This window comes from Egretta garzetta, unplaced genomic scaffold (assembly GCF_000687185.1).
Source record: "Egretta garzetta isolate BGI_Z169 unplaced genomic scaffold, ASM68718v1 scaffold135, whole genome shotgun sequence".
NCBI classification, from domain to species: Eukaryota; Metazoa; Chordata; class Aves; order Pelecaniformes; family Ardeidae; genus Egretta; species Egretta garzetta.
Genome location: NW_009259594.1, coordinates 1,241,285 through 1,264,295, shown reverse-complemented (window position 1 = coordinate 1,264,295; position 23,011 = coordinate 1,241,285). Strand labels below are relative to the sequence as shown.

Below are 23,011 nucleotides of genomic sequence, written 5' to 3'. Positions count from 1 at the left end.
AAGAAGCTGCATCTGGCTCCTGAAGTCAAGTCATGAGAAGCTGGGAGAATATATTATGAAGGTAGTACTATATAGCTGCCCTCTTCTAATGTTCCTCTGTAGGCAGCAGTAACTGGCAATTATGAGACGCAAGATTACTGCTGGACATGGAGATTTGATTTCATCTGGTATTGTTATATTTGTGTTCGTACACTAAGAGTTACTACAGAGTAACTGAAAGTAGAATGAATGTCATATCACCAAGTAATAATGCAGAGCCCATTTTAGGTGACACATTTGATGGTGTCTCATGCTACACTGCAACATCAGAGTACCTCCTTTCATTCATTCTGGTGCCTATGGGAACATTAACTAACCTGGAAGAAAACCAAAACTAGAACCAAGCCTCAGAAAAGCAAATTTCTCAAGCACACCTTTGAAGTTCAACCCTTTTACGTATCTTCTCTAATTTGCACCAAAAGTGTTCAACTTTCTCCTCACCTTTCATAAAGATAAGAGGTTTCTTTGCCAAGGAAAAGCAGTCTGAAATGGTAGCCTGGTTCAACGCCACAGGCAGATAGCTTTGCGTTGGAGTGCTTTAATATGTTTTTATATTGCATATAAAGCATGCAAACATAAACCAGTTTGTTTGTTGAAAACTACCCTCTTTGTGGAAGCTGGCTGTAATTCTGAACAAGTTTTCAATTTTCGCACTGCTGCTAGGGTAAAACATTTTAAAGAGTTTAATTTTTACAGTGGCTTCAATGACACGAGATTATCTAACAAAGTAATGGTTAATCAATAGAGGGCTTAGTTGTCAGGTGAAACATATAACACACTAAAAGGGATTGATTGCAAGGCTCCTCCTTATTTACTGGGAGGTATATATTTAAAATGACACAAACTTGTTACCAAGCTGCATTCCTTTAACCTTGCAAAAGCCGTTTGAGAGCAGTGTTAAGCAGCCCTATAGCAAAACAAGCTCTAATGAAAAAAAAAAAAAACCCTACAAATATATGGCAGCACCAAATCATGTCAGAAGCAGGGGAACCACAAAGCTGTACTCACTCTCAGCCAAAGGCTTAAAATGCCACAGAGATGCTAGACTATGGTTCACTAAAGATAGAGCTGTATCTGATCTCATTCCGTAAGTGTCTTTGGTTACATTTTTCTTTTTAAAGAAAGTATGATCCTGCTCTTTGACATAAACACATAACCATTTCTATTCTTTTCCGCGTAGCTCTGGACGAACACTGAATGCCAACCTGCAGCCTCGAACCCCAGGCAGAACTCTATGTGTGCGTGTGTGTGTGTGTGCACATGCAGCTTTTCCGCCAACCGAAATCCATTTCTTTGGCCATTTATTCCGAGAATCCCCAGTCCCTGAACAAAACTCCACTTTTTAATAGAAGCTGCAACCCAGGAGTTCAATAAGATTTCCCCCCCCAATAGTTAATAATTACATGATTTATCAGAGAAAGATAACACTAATAAAAACACAGCAAAAAGACAAAACCCACACCCCTCCCTTCAAGTCATTTTCAGGGAAAAGATTATTAAACTGTTCTTTTCGAACAAGGGCTTTTGTAGCTAAGCACAAATTGCCAAACGGTTAGAAAAAAAGTTATTAGACTCAGAAGAATTCAGCAGAAGTGGGAAGTTATATAAACAAATCACTCCAGCAGTTTTGGAAAGATCGCTTTCATCTTACTTAGAGTCTTAGGAGACTTGCATTAATTACCCTTTAAAGGTCTTTCACATGGACTATTTAAAATAAACGCAATTTATTTATTTATTTCAAATGAGGTGCTGCTTCTGAAAGAATTAAGTAATCTCAACAAATTTAAAAACGTTTTTATAAACAGGTAATTAAAAAGCAGACTAGAATTAAGTCAAGCTGTAAGACATTACCCAGGATTCGCTGTGATTATTTTCTTAAGACGAAATTTTTGTTATCCCTAGCCCAGCCTGGGGAAGGGTAGTCTCCACGGAAAGTAGTAAGACAAAATAAAGACTAGCCAAACAAAAAACTAGATCATTACAGGATTTTCCCTAAAGCACAGTTTGTCATATTGCAATTACACCTTGCCGACTGTGAAAGCCAGAGTCCTTAATATTGCCACTAGAGGGAAGACGTGTCTCAACACATGGCAATGGTAGTTGGGGAGTGGGTTTTCTTGAGCAATTACCATAACAAAGCTCCCTTGGCTGTGTGTACCTTCTAATTACTCAGTACAATTAAAATGACTTACCTAAAACAAACGGGGTGGGGGGGAAGCCCCCTAAACCAAAAAACCTCAAGACAATACAAACAAAAAGCCTTACTCCAATCTGCCTCTTATCTGAAATTACATTAAAGCTGGAGATCTTTTTTCCTCATCCATCAATGCGCAGGGGGGGAAAGAAAACGAAACAAAAAACAAAACAAAACAAAAAAAAGCCACAATGCCCAAACACCACGGGGTTGTTCAGCGACGTAAAAGCATTAAAACAAACAAAAACAAAGAGCAAGAGCTAGGTCTCTTGTTAAAGAAAAGAAGAAAAAAAAAAAGAAAAAGGAAATGTCGTGGTATTTAGCCATCTGGTAGCTGCTTGAAAACAAATTGTCCTCAAAAGAGCAGAAATACAGTATGTCTTCTCTCAGTTCACTGGCTTATGAATCAGACTTTTTTTTTTCCCCTTTTTTTTTTTAAAATACAGGCATGGTAATGTTTGACTTCCGTGCTGCTGCTTTCACTTCCCTCTTGTCCCACTGTGCAAAGATAACCATGGTCATCTCAATCAGATCAGGTTATTCCAACTTGGATGCATTATTCGCAGTCTTTCGGGATATATCTTTGTTGGGCCCATTGTTCAAAATCCCTCAGGATTTTTTTTTTTCCTGACAGCTACTTGCGGATTTTTAAACCCTTAAATCTTTCATTTTATAAGGCACATCATTAAGGGAAGATGGCAGCCAAGTGATTTTTCTTTTCATTGACAATTTGTGACATTTTTCCAGCAGCGTGCAAGGTGTTGAAAACCTGGCAGCTGTTACCTCCCGGGATGAAGATCCTTTTTTATCCTCCCTTGACAGTTTAACTCAATGGGTCAGCACCTTTAAAGACTGCAAAGTACCACTGAAGTGGATGGAGGCTTGAATTACTGCTCCCTCCCTAATCAATGTAAACCCTCACTGCAGGTGAAACTCTTCATCTATAGAGGTGCATGGGGGAGGAAAATGTAATGCCCTGAGCCAGATGGTTTTCATCTTGTTTTTTAAAGAAGAAAAGAACAAGCTAACAAGGGGACAGCTACTTTGTTAGCTTCTTGGCCTCTCTCATGGCTTTGGATCCCCAGGGTTCCAGCCACACAAGAGAAAGAATACAGAAAAACATAAACACTTAAAGAAATATAACTAGGGGGCTGGCAACACGCTGCTTTCAAAGAGTTGAGAGCCCTGTTCAGTGGTTTATTTATCACTGCCCACGTTCTTCGGATGGTAAGTGGACATGGACACAAAGGGCAGGGGGGGAGCAGACAACACTTGCAATTTACTCAATTACAGAGGAATGCAGAAATGCAGCAGGGTGACAGATTCCTATTAGCACTAATGCTGAAAGAGCCCAGTGGCCTTTCTGCCACAAGGCAGCATTCCCATTGTAACTTAGACTCTGGCACAACCTGCCTTGGCTAGTTTTTTTAACATGCATTAAGCGGCACTGAGGAACGGAAATTATTTTGTTGTTGTTGTTTGAGAATAAAGAAAAAAAAAACAGAAAGAATAATCTTAGAAGTTAGACTAAGGATGTACTTCTAGCAATTTCAGGAGGCTTTTCAGCCAGCAACTCCTTACTAGCAAGCGTTAATAGTGTAAAAGAGGTAACTGGGATAATTGTACAGACCAGGTACATCCTGCCTCGGCCAGCTCTCCAACAGACGCCAAATTTCAACTGCAGCGTCTTCCCTGGAGGGAGGGAGGGAGGGAGGAAGGGAGAAAAGGAGGGAGGGAACTGAAGCACCTTCACTCCCTCCCCACCGAGTAACCTTCCCTACCAGTCGAAAAGAGGGCTTCAACTTTGCACGGCAGAAACACTTCTGAGGAGGAGAAATACGCCTGGAGAGGAGCCCTAAGCAGCAGGATGAGGCTACCAGCTGGAAGTGAACAGTTGACGGTTGCTACTTTTTGTCTTTCCTTTGCTCTACCTTGTTTAACCGCTTTCTGCTTCTTACGGTTTGCTTGTGTATTGGGGCTTTAAACGCTTAAGATCAGACTGTGCCTATTTTAACTTTGAAATAGTGCCTAGAGCATGTTTTAGGTGCTACATGTAACATTACAAAATGATCTCAAATCTGTAAGAGTGAACTGAGGTAATATTCTGTGCCAAAATGTAAGCGGGAAAATTCCTGAAAATGCTAAGGGGCCTGTTTGGATGGGGTAACAGACAGGGATTTTTTCCCCCGGACTTCCATCTGGAAGCTTACAGAAAGACAGCGGAGTCCAATGTGAGGGTTTGCAGGAGGTACGGTGCAGCAGCCTCGCTGCTGCCAGCATTTCCCCACAAGGCACCTTCGCCCACAGACAAACCACAGCAGCAAAAGGCACTTCATTATTGCTCCACCGAAGAGAAGGGAGGGAGGATTTTAAACAACCTGCATTGTGCCCAACTTCTTTAAAAACCTGCGGGGTAATCAAGTTCAGGGCAGCCCCGGACAGCTGCCCTGTGACCTATTCACGCTGACCCCCACTATTCATCACTTTCCTTAGGACTATGAGGGCAAGCTCCCGGGGAGTGACCACCACAATAGACAGATACGAGCCAACAATAATACGGTTCCTGCAAAAAAACCAGATGGCACTGCAATAAATTTACAAATCTGCATTCATGGCTCTGTTAAAAACACCCAGAAGCTAAAAGGCTGGAGGGGCCCCCAGAGAGCTTCCCCTTCCCAGTTTCTAAAGGCCGTCTCTCTCCCCAAGACTATTGAGCTCATGTTCTTCATAAATGAAGAATGGAGACATAGCCCTTAAAATAACAAATGCCTGACCTAATCAATCTAGTGTTTGGGTCTAACGCTAAATGATAGGCACTGAAAACTAATTATGTTTTTTGGCAAGGAAGTTGAATTAAAATGGAAACACACAGGTTAAAAAGGCACTGAAGCATTTGCGAGTCCCTTTGAAAGGGCGGCACACACACACACGCTGGGCTTGAAACAGGAACCTGATTCAATAACTCATGCATTTATTTTTAAAATGAATCAGATTAGTCCCATGTGTGACCTGCCGGTCCATCTGTATGAGCTGGACTTAATGGGCACTCTTCTCACGCTTACTTCAGTTTGAAGTATGAGAGAGATAAATTTAGTTTAATTTTCAACAGATCAAGCTATCCATTTTCCAAATGGACCATCTGGATCAGCCTATTAAAATTAATTTATAACTTTGCAGTGTGAAAATTCGTTTGTTAGCTTAAATAAAGTTGCCAAAAACTTTTGCCACTTGTCATTGTTTTTTCTGAAGTCTGTTTTCATACTATGATTTTCGTTTTACCCCTTCAAAATTTAATTTTGTCAGATCAAGCACTCAACAAGAACTGAATGTTTGCATCCTTACTGTCATAACTTACATCTTTTCACTGTTCCAGCCAACAGTGTCAAGTTCATTGCCTTTTTCTGTTTCCTTTCCCAGTGCTAATCTCCATGCCTCTCTTGCCTTCCTGCCCTTCATGCACCTAAGAGTGACGTGCCTCCCACTTTGAGCACACCAAGGACACAGCTCCACTCGTTGAGACTTCTGAAGACACCCTTCTCCAAAAACGATTTTAATCAACAGAAGAACAGTATTTCTCCTAGTAAGAGGTCCATAGCACTGAGCAATGGGTGTCTTCAGCCCCTAGTTACAACATCAGATGCTTAAGTAACCACTACACCTTCTCATTACCTCCATCTCCCGGTATGTCTGTTCCACAAACCCACCTAAGAAAACATCTACAGCTAAGGTTGCATACCAGCACAGCAAACAAGGCAAGAAAAGGTAATGCACCTTTACTTAAACTTGTCAGCAGCTGAACATGTCAAGACATCATATTTCCCCTGAAGTGGTCTATTGCATCTCATTAGTTTTCTAAAACTAATCAAAAAGTACTAAACATGTGGACAGTTTCACTGGAATGACCATTTAAGTAAGCAGACTTCTCCTCTCATGTTCCCCAATAATGAAATTTTAACAGCAGTGTCTTAAGGGAGGGACAGAAAATATGAAATTGTACACTCAATATTTACCAAGTCAGCATCTTTCCACTAAGGTATAGTACAGAATTCAGCACTTTTTGTGTGTTATTGCTTTGACAGCATTTGCAGGTCAGATCTTTTTGGTTTTGCAAAATATGGATAGATGTAAGACAGGGTAGCCACTCTGCACACCTTCCTAGAGGAGATGCAGATCTTTCCAATAACTATTACTCTACTCATTGATTAGGACAGAATAAGGCACATGGCTGCATATGTGTCTGTTTCCTGCACCTAGAGTTGGAGAACTCCCTGCTGCTTCTTGTCCCTCACTAATAAAAGGGCAATCTGAGTTTCCAAAATGCTTCTATTTATGACTACGTGAAGAACCAGAATTCCTTCTAACACAGGCTAAAAATCATGGTGAGCCACCTCCTATGATCCAGACAAGAGGGCACTTGCTTTAAGACTACAGCTTGAACTTGTCCACAAACATTGTTCTCAACACAAAAGACTCCACACAGCAATCAGAAGACCCAAGCATTTGGTCCTGCATCTGTCACTGTAAAGACTAGACACAAAGATGGAGACTGATACAACATCTCAACAATATCCTGAAACACAGCTAACCATCTTTACCATTTACAATGCCCACACAAATTACTTCCAACATGAAATGTTTGGACAGTACAAGTGGTTTTTTAGGTATATTCTTGATATCTAGGCACCTTGGTTAAAATGAATTGTGGACCTGTGGGAAAGACAGCTTTCCTTGGACACTAAGAATACTTCTGCAGACTGAAATATAACAGAAAGGAAATTCAACTCAAGAAACCATACCTTCTTGATCTGTATAATACTACTCGGGAATATTTGTCTCCTCCTTAACCAATAACCACGAGGAAGGACTCAGTGCGATGAGAAGGCACACAAGACAGGTAACTTGCATTCCTTTTGACTTAACATCTCTTGCTATGAACTTTTTCTTGGAGAAAAGACATGTGCTTTTTCTTGTTGAACCTGAAGGTTTGCCATCAATAAGATGAAAAAAACAGTTTTCTCGTTTCTCGCTGGGCACCCTGTTGGCTATCTTGGGGATATACAGTAGGAACCTGGTGGCTTTGCTCTCTTCCTCTAGCTCTTGCTCTTTGTTGCCGAAAGCCAGAAACATTTTAAGTTTGGTGTAACATATTTAATCAATTCTACAAGGTGATTTTCTCAGCGATATCTGGGACCTTGCTCATTACGATAGCATATTGCCTCTTGTCTAAAAGACTTACATGGACTACGTCTGTTAGATGGACCCATCTCAGCCACAGGCTGTCCTTCAGATGACACCTACTCCCACAAAATCAAGCACTCCTAACACATTATTTAAAAAAACCACCAACCCCCCAAAAAAACACCCCCACCACTCCTCACAAAACCAACTTTGAGCACAAACATGCTATATCAAAAAGATATTCCTTTCTTTACCATGGTTTTGACCCACAACTCCTCTTAGAAATAGCAACAGTGGGACAGTGTATTACCACCCTACTTCTCTGCCTGAGACTCCTGATCTTATAGCTGAGATGCAGAAGGAAATGTGCCAATTCCTCAGGTGCTGTAATGTGTGCCAGGGTTATTCACTGAAGTCACCTTCATCAATGGTTTTACTCTGATACACCAGGCAGCAAACTTGGGCAGCTGCGGCATGGACGCTTTTTTGTTTCTGCTGCCTGAAGGTTGCAGTGGGAAGAAAGAGCAAGGTGCTATGTAAAGCAGGATCTGAAATCACTAAATCAAACTTAAACCCCCCAGAAATCATAAGCCAGGCCCTCTTTGCTGACCATGGGGATTAAAAAAGTGATTCTTTTGAATTGGTAAGAAGTTTACTTTACTATATATAAAAGGCAAAGAGATTATGTTTTATCAGCCCAACCTTTCTCCCTTCTACTCATTAGTAATTTATATGAATGATAAAGAAACAAAAGCAGGCCATTTTTCAGGTTATTAACCTGGATATCACCTCCAAAAAAATTTACCTTTAAGGGTGATGAAAAGTTTAATTGTTCTAGAACACCTTGAGATTCCTGAACACAAGATCTGAAGCAAGGCAAAATATTCGACAAACGAGATGGGAATGATTACAGAAGAAAAGGCTGAAGAAGTCTTGATGAACATCAAACAGAGAAAGGTAAAACTAGAGAGTCACAGCTGGCTACACTATGCAGAAGCCTAGATTTCTTTAGAAAGAGTCATCAGGCTCTCCTGAAAGCTAAATCTATGTGTCTGATTTTCCTGGGTACAATGTGACTCGTTCAGACTTCAAAGAAGGAAAGAAAGGATTTCCATGAGCATGAGTCAGGCTTCAGCTTCCAGAGGCATTTAAGGATTCAAATAGCTAGAAAGTTTTATTGCATTTTTAAAGAGACTGATCACATACCTGTCTAAGTGAATTCTTCTCAGGAATGATCTTCCTAGGGGGCTCATCGTTATTACAGTCTTCTCTCTCAGAGGAATTCTGTGAAAGAAAGTAAGCTTTAATTCAGTTCTTATCCCTAGTATTACTCTGCGAGGAGAAAAGAAACAGAATATTTGTACTACACAGGCTGTGCTATTTTACGCATACACATACCAGAAGCTAACTTGTACTCTGAAGCCAAACAGCTTGTTATGGCAGAGAAAGAATTTCTTCTCCTCAACACAACAATGCACCACTGTGCAGGTGTCTGTTGAAGAAGCTTGTGCTTTGGGGATTTATTCTGCAACTACCAATTACTAATGGCCAGTTTGAAAAGCTGAAACGGTGGCATGCATGGCGGTGGATCAGCATGGCAACACCAGTGCTCCTGAGCACCCCAGAATAACTATTTAGAACAGTGGAACCTGTTGAGAAAAAAAAGGTTGTTAATGGGTGCAACTGTTGTTCTCTGTGACCCTATGCTTTTAATCTGCCCAACAATTACTAATTGCACTGAGTCTGCTTGGCTGCCAAAAATCATAGAGAAATTATGACAGAGCGAAATTCTGGTGAAAGAGGTTGTCAGGAGTTCCTTCAAAAAAAAATTTGTGTAGGTAGCATATGATATTATGACTACGTTTTTCACTCCTGACTGACTCTACATACGTGTACAATTTCTAGAAAGACTGATTCTCCAAAACTTAAACTGCCACCTCCAAAAAAGGAGCATCAGTAACACAAGAGAAGGTGGACAAGAAAAAAACAAGAGGACTTTTCCAGCATGAGTAAAAAAGACCACCAGGAGACTTTTGTCCTGTAACCTCATGATTAAAACCAATTATTACTTGCTTTAAAGACAGGCTGTAGTTTATCTCAGGACACGCACAGTCTGTAGCAAACATTTGATTAAAAACTGCTGGGTACGTGGGGGGAATCCTGCCCTCACTGCCAAAGTCAGCTACTCTGGAAGACAGCGTTCCTTTGCACGGGTTCAGCCACCGCGTTGACAGAGTAATGACAGCCAGCTTTGGGGGAATCCCACACACACATCTAAAATCAGTTTGATCACCACAGTATTCATAGCCTTAGGCCACATTCCCAGGCATTCAGTAGCGAGCAACTAAACAGGTTTTAAAGAGATACAGAAAAACTGCTTAGGGAGAGCTCTGCCAGGAAAAGGGTGGGTTTCCAGTTACTTGCAGACAAGCTCAGGAGTGTGTGTATTAAGGCAGAAGTTTGCATTCTGTACCTCTCCCCTCCTCGTCCCCCAAATAACCTGTCCTTCGCTGAGCACAGCTCTGACCGGCTTCTCGCAGAGCCAGCTTCCAGTCCAACACCTCAGGAGACCAAAGTGGCATCTGTTGGCAAAGGAGGAGCTGGGCCCTGCGAACAGCCAGCGTGGCAGAGCGGGGCTAGCAGAAAGCATGCGGACTGCGGGAAGCCAGCAGACGAGCAGTGTGCTCGTGTGCCCACTGCAGTGCCGCGTGATCAGGCACCGTCCAGGCGGCTCAGGTCTGCTGGTCTGGTGACGGGGAAGAAAAGGTACGGCCAGGAGGTAGGGCAAGGGTAGAAGCTGTTTGATGAGAAATGGCAAATAAAGGAAAATAAAAAAAAACACCCAACCAAAAGGCTCCACTTGGGATGTCATAAATTGGTCAGGAGGATTCTCTGTAAATCCAGGCTTGCAGACCCAACTAGTGATTTTGGAGGATTTTTGGGGTTTTTTTGTTTGTTTGGGTTTTTTTTTTTTTAAATGATAACAGAACCCGCAAGGCACCATGACATCTGGGATGCTGTAACCAGGGTTTTATAATGGAAATCAATCCTAAGCAGGCCTGATAAATCGCTGTATGAGGCCAGCTTTTAAAACTTTTCATATGGGGTCTCAGCCAGGACCAAGTTATTACATTAAACCCAGCTTAGAAAGGACCGTGATCGTAAAAACATACAAGCTAGAATCACATATCTCCAAAAGGGAAGATCAGACATTAAAGCTGCTCTTTTCTGCCCATGAAATACAGTTTTAGTAAGTGGTTAAGTCAAATAAGGATTTTAAGTTTTGCACTTTGGAGAAAAAGCCAAGTGTGAGAAATGTAAGTACCTGAGGTGAGTTACCGTACATATCCAGGAAATGCATTTTGTTGGGGCAATGAGAGGGTTGTTTACTATTTCTGGATGCTTTTTGAACATCCACCCCCTCCCCTACAGTAGGTGCCAAAATTATTTCCCCTTCCAAATAATCTTTCTACAACAGTGAAATCTTGGATTCTTCTCGCCTTTCAAAGCCATTAAGGATCCTCCCTCAAAAAACATCAAAAAGCAGGAAAATCAGTGCTGCTGGTGAACTGTCAGCCCTTATTTTGAAATTTCTGGTTACTGCAAAGCATCAAGTTATCTACTTTTTCTTTAAGCTGAGAATCTGATTTTAAGAGCAAGCAGAGGACCATTTTGCATTCATTATCTTGATAGGTGGCAAGGCTAAGAGGTTGGCTGAACAAAGACCAGACAAAGACTGCCAAGTGCATATGGTGGTTCACAGCTTGGCGTCTCACCATTCTACAGCACCAACACAGCAGCTCCGATAGCAGACTATTAAAGAGGAGCGCTGCTCATGCACTTTTGTCGACAAGTAAGTTACGCTTGGTGAAGACAGAATGACTGCAAAGCATTACACTTAAGAAAAAGCACAGATGTTTATAACTCCCGCTCATTTCTCAGGAATAGGAAACCCATGAATCCAGGTGCAGGTACGAGACCCTGCATATTTCAGGACTAACTGTAGCTGCGTGGAAGTGACTTTCACTTGATAGGGCAACACTTAGCCACGGCCATGGGAAGAGCATAACGTAATCGACTGAAACGGTACATCTATATATTTCTCCTTGCTGAACAAGGTGGGACAAAGGGAAGAACCTCTCGGAGCACCCTCGCGTGGTTACTGAAACGCGTGTCTCAGGCACAGACCTGGAAAGAAGCATTTGGTATCCAGACGGTAAGTTGGGTGTACTCACTGTGAATATTAAAGATCCGTGGTGACTGTACTTGATACGTAGTAGAGGAACTATGGAATTTGTTACGGCGAAAGACGTGAAGAAAAACAGTGCACATAGAAAGCTGAAAAGCCATACAAATCCCCTTCCATCAGGGAAAATTTTTAAATCCCACAGGCAAGCCTTCCTTCACAGACTAAAGCCAGACCGGCCAAAAGTGTTTGCTCTTGCATGCAGTGGTCTCCTTTTGAACAAGTGCAGGCAAGATAAGAGGAGAAGTGCTGAAGTCTCCAAAGCACGGATTGATCAATCTTGGTGAAACAAATACTGCCCCCCACCTTTTCAACAGACAGGTAAATTTATTTTTTTTTAATTTGCCCAAGGTCACACCAATGACAGTGGAAGCATTAAGAAGAGAAGCCAGGAAACCCAAGCTCATAGTTCTTGTAACCTTCAAAATTTCTCTCTAGCAGGAGGTTCCTGCAAAGGGGCTCTGCCCTCCATAGCATATTTTTCCTAAAATGGCTACTGTCTGTAATGAGATCCTTTTAAATCTGATTTGCATTTAAAACTTCAGCCTGTAATTAACAGAATACAACTCCATGGCAGGTTGTCTTAAAGACCACTACAAAATTATTACTATTTAACTCTCCCCATGAAGTCTCCTCCGCCACTAAACACAACATGCTACAACACATACAAAATCCCTAGACTGAAGCGTTTGACAGGAGATGACACGCAGTATTTTGTGTACACAGCCCAGCAAAACACTGCTGGGAACGAGATATAATACACAGAGAAATGCACTCCCAGGGACTACCAATTGGGCAGAGCTACCTTTAGTACCGCCTCACTCATCGTGGTGGAAATCAAACCCCTGCCAACTGGGGGAGGCTTTCTTTGGTGCTGTTCTGCCCTGCACTAATTATAAAAGAGTACAGACGCAGCCTTTTTCCAAGTGTGGGGAGGTGGGGGTGGGGGAGAAGCGTGTGCCTATGCGAAGAGCACAACTATTTTTTATGCTTTCAAATTCTTAATCCTGTTTGGAGCTGTCAGTGGGGGTTAATGGAAGCCTTGGATAGGAGAATTCCAATCTGGTTGGCAGATGGATAGGTTGGTTATAGCTGCATAACTATGTCTTGCCTGCAGGCACAATTCAGAACACTGTTAAAGCAATATAAAGTCTCTGTCAAGCTGAACCATTTGGATCAGTAGCAAGGAGAAATAATAATAAAAAAAGGAGTTCATTTCTGGGCCTTGCGCGTTTATGCTAGTATGCAGAAACTGATTAATTGTCATCGTGTGCTGGTCTGCTATACCTCAGATTTCTACTTCTGGAGTAGATTTTGCATGCTAATATAATCATTCTCCCTCTTGAGACATTAGCAAATAATCAAATGAAAAACAGGATCATAATTTACTGAGATTCGGGCAATTCTCTATGCAAATTTGACTTGTTATTGCTGCTGCCTCGTTAATCTGAATGCCTTTGACAAACTCCTTTGATTTATGAACTCATGACAACTCCAATGTGTATATATTTTGCTAGATTGACATTATCATTAAGAGTGGGTGGACTGAGCTCACATGAATGGCTGATTTTATTCGCTGGTGTCTGCTGCTCAACAGCTGAGCATCTCCTTCTCACAAAGCCCCTGAGCGCCAGGCTCTTCCCATCTACCCATCCATTCATCATCTCGATGTTAATTGGCCCAGGCTTTAAGCAAATTTTCAACACGATTTAAAGGCACGATGACACTGATTACTGACCCTCTGCCATACGGTGCCTATTGATTAACCTGACAGAGATGATGAGCTTGAGGGAAACTAGGTGTGTGCGGACCTTGGGGGGGGGGGAGAAATATATATATATTGTTTATGCAGGCAAAACACTTGTCATTATCCCAAAGGCCAGAATTTGTGCTGCACTGGCCCTTAAAACATGCTATTGCTTTAAACACCTGCATCCAATACAGAAAATGCTTGCTGTGGAAAAATGATTACAAATTTGATGTCATGTGCAGTCTGTATTTTAATCGAGTTCCCTGATAAATAGACCCCCTCAAGCCAATCAAGTCTCGCTCTAGCCATTGCGTGCGTACACATCAGCTCGAACAGAAGCCGGGGCAGGGTGTGTTTTTAGTGGTATCAGCAGATCCAACCGCATGTAGGAAATCTACTTGGGTATTTCAGGTCTCTAAGCAAATAATACAGTGGGAACACAGTGTCCAAACAGTTACAGTAGAGTAAATGTTTCAAGGGCAAACTGGATGCCAGACATCGCTGTCTCAGTATTTCTGTTGCCATATTAAAGCAGATGCTTTAGCACACACCAGTGAAATAGTGCATTTCCCCTTTTCCGGCGCAAACTGTTGATACGACCTGACCCTCAAGCTCCTAGGTGCACTGAGTGAATGCAGTATTTTATCAGAGCTTGAAAACAACTGACATCCTCTTTCATGTTTCTTGAAGTGTCCCCACACTGCACTTGGTCCTCCTCACCAAGGACAGAAGGGTACGGTCTCAGCCAAGAGGGAGCCACTGAATAAAGTAGGCACATCAGCATTCCGCCAGCAGAATCCTACATGAAAGGAGAAGGAAGCAGAAGGCCTGTGTAACCCCCGCCCACCCCAGGTTAAGTCTGTCAGTCAGTGCACACTGTTCTTCTTTCCCAAGTCAAGCCAGCAGCCTGCCAGCAAGTCGTGATGTCTCTCTTGTTTAGGAGCAGGGGGGAGTCAGGGGGATGGGGGGATGCCCCAAGGTGCTACAAAGTTAGTATCTTCCAATCTGCATCCATTGCTTGCAGGAAACAGGACAAGGAATCTGCGGGTAAAGGTATGGAGAAATTAGCTGTGATTGCCTGATGCCCATGTCAGCCAGAGTGGGCTGAAAAAGGGAGGGGGGTGGAGGGAGGAGAGAAAAAGAGAAGAGAGATGTGTGGAAATAAGTGCCAGTCTAAGACTAGAGGCACACATAAGCCTTACGTTCCCTTTCCAATAACCTTTGTAAGTGATAGATGAGTCCGAGCCCATTGTTATCGTTAAGGGACTGTCAGCATCCTGATTTTATAAATGCTGTCTGTCAGTTTATAAATATCTCAGCCATTTCAAACAGTGCTAGGATGAATCCTGGCATAGCCAATGTCAGCCTGAAAGCAGTATTACCGTTAAAAAAAATATGAGTCTAACATCCACTAAAAACATTTAAAGATAGCTTATCCTTTTTTCTCCTATCACGAGGCCCGCAATGTTCAAATTCATGCTTGTTTGGCTAGTCACTATGAAACGTAAAAGCAGTCCTTAACATCAGTAGTGTTCTTCGAGGAAAAACAAGTATGAAAGCTGCAAGTTTGAAGGCAATTCTCTGCCTGTTTGGTAGATAAAACAAAAATGACAGCTGTAACACACAGGGAGATCCACAGCAATGAAGATGCAGAGATAAGTATCAGACCCTATTCCTCTTTGGCATTTGCTGCTCCGAACATTCACCAAGATTAGATCCTTTTAGAGAACACCATAAATTGCAATGTGTAGGCACAAGGGGGTGACTTCAGCCCAGAATGAAGGCACACACAAGTTTCCCAGCTCTTACAACTTTAAAGTTAAATGGTACTTTTGCAAGGGGTTTATGGCTAAGCATTAATGTCACGGAAGGAGAGGGCAGGGAAGCTGCAGCCTGCCTTGCAGCAGCCAATATCGGAAAAGGAAAGGGAAGGGAATAAGCTAAACTGGCCTTCCAGTTCAGTGTCTGTTTTGCAGACTGGTACGCACATGTGCATCTCGACTATATCTCCTGTTAGCTGCACAGAATCCTCGCTTTTTTTCCTCCGCAACATTTATAAACTCCCCATGACAGGGACTTCTCCACACCCCCACCCCGAATGTTTCTGTGGTACCTAAAGAAATGAAGTTCAAATTCATGCCCGAGCAGCTCAGGTACCTACTATAAGCTAAATTCTTAAAATTGAAGCTCTGACAGCAGTGAAAATGGAAAAGTACAAGACTGCCCCTCGAAGCAGACACACACACACATGTTCACACAAGTCCCAGTTTGGTCTGCATCTGTGTTAACGCTGCCAACAGGAGTTTCCACAACCTTTTTTGCAGTTGAAAACCAGGATGAGATTCTGGTTTTTACATCCTTTGGGTTTTTTCATTCAAATCAATAATGAGAAAAATACACATTTTCGAAGCAATGAGACTAAGTAATGGAACTTCGTGAGGTCAAGAAGCGTTTCTTATCAAGTTATTTAACTTACTAACTATTAGTTGGTTCAAAAGGGTAAATTAACCATGGGGGGAGTCTTAGCATTACTAGAAGAACAGTAAATATCAAAGACCTGATGAACAGACATATTTTGAAGAGCACAAATCTAGTTGTAGTTAAGACATAAACAGAAATTCAGGTGCTGGGAACAAGCTATTTAGGGAAATTTTAAAAAGCTATCTTCACTTCGTACACATTTCTCAAATGAGAGTGAGAGAGAGAGAGAGAAAGAGAGAGAGGGAGAAAATATGGCTAATGAGAACAGTCTTTCCACATTCCCCGGGAAGCAGCCCTGCTTAACATTTCTGTTCTGTGAATTTAAGAGAGTCAGCAGTGGTAAATTTGTTTTTAATATTCAAGCTTTCAAGCCTTGCAAGCTAGTTGGCCAATGGCCCTTTCTATTCCAATGTTTGTTGGTGCCTTATTTACACAAGCATTACATCCGGAGAGCCTTTGAATATAATTTCACGTGGATTAAGGGAAGAACATTTGCTTCTGCTAATCAGGACATCTGGTTATTTTTGTAACTCAGACATCTGCATTAGGCAGTTCGACTTCCCCATTCCTCATAACAAGGTTAGAGCTTAAGAAGCCTCAGGGACCTCTAGTTGAATTTTATTATTTGCATTTTTTCACAGCCAGGTCTGTTTCAGAATTTCTTTTCCTAAATAGCACAAATCGATCAGCACCTTCACAGGTATACATATGCTTTTATAGCTTGCACTTTCTATGCATGATTTTACAGCGTACATCTTGTACTCCGAGATTTTATAGCAGTTCAAAGCTATCTACGTATTTTTAAGGAACAGAAAGCACATATTCCCAAAAAGCATGGGTGAAACACCCAATTAACCTTATGATACACAAGATTTGGGTATAATTCCAAATATCCAACCAGGCCACTTACGTAAGACTGGTGTCAGGACTTGTTCTGAATCCTGTTATCACTGTGCTTTGGTTTGTCTCTCACAAGTGGCTTATCCTGCGTATCTGCTCCCCACACTGAACAAAACGGTATTCTTCCCTTCCTATTCTTCAGGACAACCTTAAAGATTTCTTCTATCTTTTAAATTCTTGCTCAAATTCTTCTTTCAGCAGTTCCAGCTGAGGTTAATTTCTCTGCCAGACTGCAGAATTGTGCCACACATACTTCAGGAAGAGGGATTTCACGTACAGCAGAAGCTTTTTAAAGAACAACAGAATCAATCAGGGCTCGGCTCTGGCTTCTTTGTTGCTTCCACTTTGCTACATTCCTTTCACAAAAATTCATTCTCAACACTCATCCCAGGGTGTTGAAGTACTAAAGTTTGAAATTATACACTCTCATTCTCAGGTCACAGGATTCTTCCCTTTCACACCACGAATCACAGCTTTTATCCGTGCTTTTGTATGCTGGAATAATATGGGGTTTTTTATTTTTTTTTCCCCTACATGTAAGGGGGGGAAGCACAAAGTCAGCTTTTACAGGCTCTGAACATAAGCCAACATTCAAAAAAATATGTCAAAAACATATTTCTAGTACTAACAAGAGCTAGCAAGAGCCAACGGATCCAGGGAGCGTTTTTAAAAAACTTTTTATTTATTAAAATTCTCTAGATACAGATTAACTTTCTTTGTACAATATTTATTACAGCTTCATCTACATAGGAGCTGCAAGTGCTCTGAGAAATGGCCTGTAACATTACCTAGTTTTGCTGTAGATTTCACGTCCTTCTTGAAGCATTATTTTCTAACTTTTTATAACTGCTTCCCTCAAAGGACCAACACCATCTCACTGGTCTCATTATAAAACCCTTTCCCCTCCTATCCCTGGTCACTGCCTACACTTATTTTAAATTTTTTTTTTTTTTTCCCCAAAACATCTCATTCTGAGCTTTCCTGTTAAGTAGATAAAAAAAGACCTCCACTTCTCATCACACCCCCTTCTCAGAGCCCGTGACTTTCTCACTCCCAAACATCTAACTCAACCACACTGTCCTCATCTCACTGTGTTGTTTTATGCTTTTCTTCTTGTTTTTTTTTCTTCCTATTTTTCATTGCAGGAAAGGGGAAAGGAGATACAAAACAAAGGCACGAAGCAGAAGTTGTCTGCCCAAAGTCAAAATGACAGCATGGGGGAACAACCCCCAAATTCTGTGTCCCACACTGTGTTAACTTTTTAGGCATAGTTCCTCCTCAAAATAGTGAACGAAAGCGGCTCACTTGTTTAAAGAAATGGCTACCCAGTGCTCTCACTGCAGTGTTAGATTGACCTGAATTCACAGCATATCGCGCACACCACAGTATGCAGAGGCACCCGTACCTTTGTGTCTTGGGCAATGTGAGACAGGTGACTCTGCAGCCAAAGCAACTTGGTTTTCAGCCTAGAACAGGTTCAAACTACTTACAGAGTCACCACAGAGCAGTTCAGCCAACACAGCTCCACCTCCCCCATGTACCTCACAGTAGTAATTTGTCCATACAAATTTGTCCATAAGTAATCTGTCCATACAAACAGCCTCAGGTGCTTTTTCCAGCTTCCAAAGCTACATTCATTACAGAAAGCATCATCCACCACGGGACTACCAGGCAAATTTAGTTAACGTCCAATACGTGGTGTGTTTACCTCCATACAGTGCTGTTGAAAAACCTCAGTCTAAACATGTCGCAACCTTCCATCACATCAAGCAAAATTTATAATCTTCTAATAAAAGAATGGAAAAATACAGATTAGGCACCGTGCATTGTAACAGTTGGCTAGCAAGCATTCGGCCTTTTAGCAGCTGTCACCCAAGAAACAAAACCCTGGGTCCTCCTGATTTGGCTAGACCAAATTCAAATGTGGTACCACAACAGCCCCTCCTGTAACATTTCAGTGTAAAAGCTCACTATTAGGTTCTGCCATTAAAAAATAATTCCAACTCCAAAACGCCATTTTCTTGAACTAGACCAAGGTGTTACAAAATGTTACTGCAGATCTCGCTTTGCTGGGGAAGGAAGAAGAGTTGGACCTGCTACAGAGACCATCAAAGGGGGTGGGCAGTCAAGCAATCAAAGGAGGAAAGATAAAGGTGTACATAGTATCCTGCCTGCAGATACCTTGGGGCTAGCAAACATTTTTTTTTCCTGTAAGAAATTATACAGCTCTAGATCACTGCCCATTGAGATCCACTAATTCGCAGCTTTTTGCTACAACATGAATGGCTTATTAAACCCACAACATATCTGTTTTAGTTAACTTCTTGGTGGAAAGGGGCCAGGAAAACAAAATGTACTTAAATGCTGAATTTTTTTTTCCAGGCTGAATGCCTTTCATCCAATAAGACATTCAAAGCAGTGACCCAGCAAATGGATTGAAAAAGCAATCTTCCGTCTCAGTGCCACATTATCATTCCTATTCAGTATTCTCGGTGAGATATCTCAATCAGCTGGATGTGTGTGTAAGTGACAGCGCAGCCCATTGCTGGGTTAATTAAACATTTGACTTTAACACCCTCCCCGTCATTAAGCAAATAAAAACAGATAATTCAAACTGCACTTCATCCACGGGGTACACAACATACATGTCAAAATTAAGAGAGTCCAAGGCCCTCAGGGAGTTCTACTCGGGGAGGTAATCAGTTTAAATCTTATCTGGTTTATCAATTATTCTATTGATTAAAGCAGGGTGATTATACAAAACTCCTTCTTGCCACATGGGATACATGTCAGCAGAGCAGGACAACACAGGGAGGCTCAAAAACGATTTAAAGAAAATACAGACAGATGAATAACAGTCTATTAGTACATGCCAGCAATCCATAGATGGAAAGCCCGATTCTTCTTTTTAAGCAAGTGAATTAAAGTCCTTCCAAATTAGAGTGCCAATGTTGTTACCTCATCTGCTTCAAAATCAGATCTATATGTTGAAAGGGCAACATTTCTTCATTTTAAGCAGATGATTTCTTGCCCAGTATTTGAAACATGTTTTATTGCTACTGGTCTTGGAAACATAACAAAGAGACCAGACACAAAAAAACCCCCAGACTTTTAAAAGGCATTTTTACTTATCTAGCAACAATTCTCAAAACGTGGACGGAAAGGGCATTCTCAGTACTTGAACTCTCCCACATACATACATGACACAGCCATAAGTAAAATGTTGTATTTTAACAATTAAAGTGTGACAGCTCATCTCAGATGTAAAAAGATCATGCTTTGGAGTTCTGGAGATTTTTTTGTTTTGCAGCCCTCCAAAATGAGATATTAGCAGCTGTGGGAGCTGCCACATCCACATTCTCCTGGTTTTCACAAGCCCTCACACAAAATCCCACCACAGCAGTCCTTACTGCAACTTCTCTCTTGCACGCAGCCACAGTACACAAAGCAATTCCAGTTCCTTCTCATTTTTTGCTTCCAGGTGAAGAAAGGTTCAAAGGACCCCTGTCTCTCCCAAGGTCTGTTCGTGTCCTGACTTTGTGAGCATAGTCCCACCCCTACTGTCTTCCCAGGAACATTTTGTTTCAAGTTTTACTGTCATATCCTAAACTGGCCAGCACAAGACTTAGCCTTACACACAGAAACCTTTTAAAAATGAAACACCACAATCTAGGAAAAAACAATTGCAATTTATTTCCAAAAAGTTCCTGCAAAGCAAACCATTAGCAGCAGAAGAAATATCAGCCTCAAACCAGGGACTTCTTTTTTTCTGTAACATCTCCTATAATCTGTTTCAAAACAGTCAGACCATTAGCGCAGACTATTTATTAGTCATCTAATCACATCTCCATTTTTAACCAGGACAGAGGGTACAAACCACAGTGGTCAAAATGCCAACAAGCCGGAGAGCCCCAGAGCCTCACCAGCCAATGCTGTTGGAGTTGCAGTCACAGAAATTTTAAGAAACAAGGAGAGCTGCTAAAAAGAAGGCCTGAGGTATGTTCTTGCCCTTCACCTTCCAAAAGGGATTGTAGGCCACTCCGTATTGGCACTGCGTGTGCATTCAACCAGACTTCAGCCTCTTCTTTGTAGATCTCTTTTCTTCTAAAGAAGCAAACTAGAAGCCTGCATTAGCATGCTGTATTTTACTCTCACCACTAGCAATACTGAGGGTGCTATTTGTAATTGTATTCTTTTAAGAGGTTTGTTCTCTGCAGCTGTTTTCTGCTTGCAGTGTATTTTGTGTAATCAGCACATCATCATAAATACATTGGCTGTTCCCCCGAGGGAAGCTGTCACTGTTTAATTTACAGAACAACCTGGCCAATGTGAATTCTAACACTACAGCACTATGGCAAGAAGTTACCACACTCGGAAAAACAGGTTTCTATGAATTTTTATATCACGAGCTGGTCCCAGGACAATATAGGTTCTAGAAATAGATTGTTTTTAAAAGCACTTTATACACTGGATGGAATGGATTCCTTCCCACTTACAGCTTCTTAAGGCAGCACCAAACTCACTCCCACATTATTTTAAAGGTGACAACCCCAATCCCCCCAACACGACCATCTTCACTTCTGACTTCTACCAAAAGAAGGCACTGTATGTAGGTGTCTTATGCTACACACCAGTTTTTCCGTATTATTTTTAAATGAAGAGCAACCCAAAACATCGTGTTAGTTGTCTTCATTTCAACAAGGGAACGTACTCTGTTGCAAGGTCAAATGTTATTACCTACATCAAAAGGTTGCTGCACAGTTTATTACTCTGAAGATGCGACAGAAGAGCAAGGCATATACCTGAAGGAGTAAAAACGTACGTAGCTTTATTGGCTGAATGAAGAGTTGCTTCCTTCGTTCACTGGATATATGGTTGTATTTTGAAAGAATAAATCACAAGGATTTTTTGTAGAAGGTAGGCAAAAGGCAGATGGTTGATCTTACTATATACAGACACAATTTAGAAAATTACATAATGGTACCAAATTATAATGGCAATCACTTAAGAACTAAACACGAACCCCAAATAAACATTTGGGCATGACCAATGAGTTACTTGGGATATTTCATTAGCAATGGCTACTAGAAGCAGTCTATCCGACTACTTGGAAAGGGACCAAGAAGGCTGACAACCTGGTTTAGTTTTTTTATTTTTTTATACATATATATATGTGTGCGTGTATATATAAATACACACACAAAAAAAATATAAAAATGCTAAAGAGAAACAACTACTAATGTAAATAAAATCAAAACCAATTTAATGGATAAATTTGTCTGGGAATTCACACGTAACAAAACTATTTCATACCTTTTTAAAAAAAAAAAATCTGCTTTCCATTTTGGGGGGCAGCAGGTTGTTAAACAAATTTCAATGAAACTGAAAATTCCCAAGTTCCATGTATAGCAGCACTTTGCTAATTCTCAGTGGTAATTAGAAGCCCTGTTTAACATCACCAGACACGGGGCAAGTATACAAACATAATAAAAAAAGAATCATGCACATCACAGAGTATCGCTTATGTATTTTGACAAGCATAGTTTAATTTTTACTTAGTTTGCAGAGCATTCTAGTAAGTTATTTTAATCTATTTGAAAAGTAACAAAATCCAAGGAATGACCAGTGGAGCAAAATAAATACCATCTTATCTCTCGTATGGTTTAGGAGAATGATCTACCAGACATACAGAAAGCTGAGTGGAAATGGCTGATGTTTTATGGAAAGCTAAGTCATCTGGTTCTCTGTAGAAGAAAGAACACAGGAAAGAGAATATCTGACTATTTTTATGCACCATGTAAGTAGTAGCCAACAGAAAGCAGAAGAAATTAAGAACCACCTCACCCGACACAGGGCAGCAAAGTAAGCATCTCTTCCAAGCTATGAATTTTAAGATTTAGCAACTGCATTTCTCTGCAAGTGCTTGGGTTTGTCCCCCTGAAATTTGCATGCTGTCACATAAATACCCGATTTCAAAGAAGAACTATTTCATTTTGTCCTTCTGTACATGCGTGCATTTAAAATTGCCACCTCTGCATGTTATTTCCTAAGAGTCACTGAATTCTGACTAACATTGGTTTAAATGCTGGATGATAAAGTACTTCATGACTTCCCTAAATTTGTGGTAAAATTACGCTGTTGTTGGTCTTTTCCCCGTTTAATTAAAATGATTATTTAATGTGGTTTTAGCTCTTTGCCACTTCTCCAGAAATAGGTAAAACCG

At 41.2% G+C, this 23,011-nt stretch overlaps 1 protein-coding gene across 8 annotated transcripts in view; it reads right to left on the bottom strand.

The window, feature by feature from the left end:
• The window catches only part of BTRC (beta-transducin repeat containing E3 ubiquitin protein ligase), a 130,219-nt gene that overhangs the window by 66,265 nt on the left and 40,943 nt on the right, over positions 1-23,011 (bottom strand). For 7 of the 8 annotated variants that reach the window (XM_035893664.1, XM_035893665.1, XM_035893668.1 and 4 more), the window contains one exon: positions 8,618-8,695. In XM_035893664.1, coding sequence (XP_035749557.1) covers positions 8,618-8,695 — 78 coding nt within the window. Of the gene's footprint in view, positions 1-8,617; positions 8,696-8,809; positions 9,061-23,011 lie in introns of those variants that run through there. The other variant, XM_035893672.1, reaches the window with a different exon arrangement.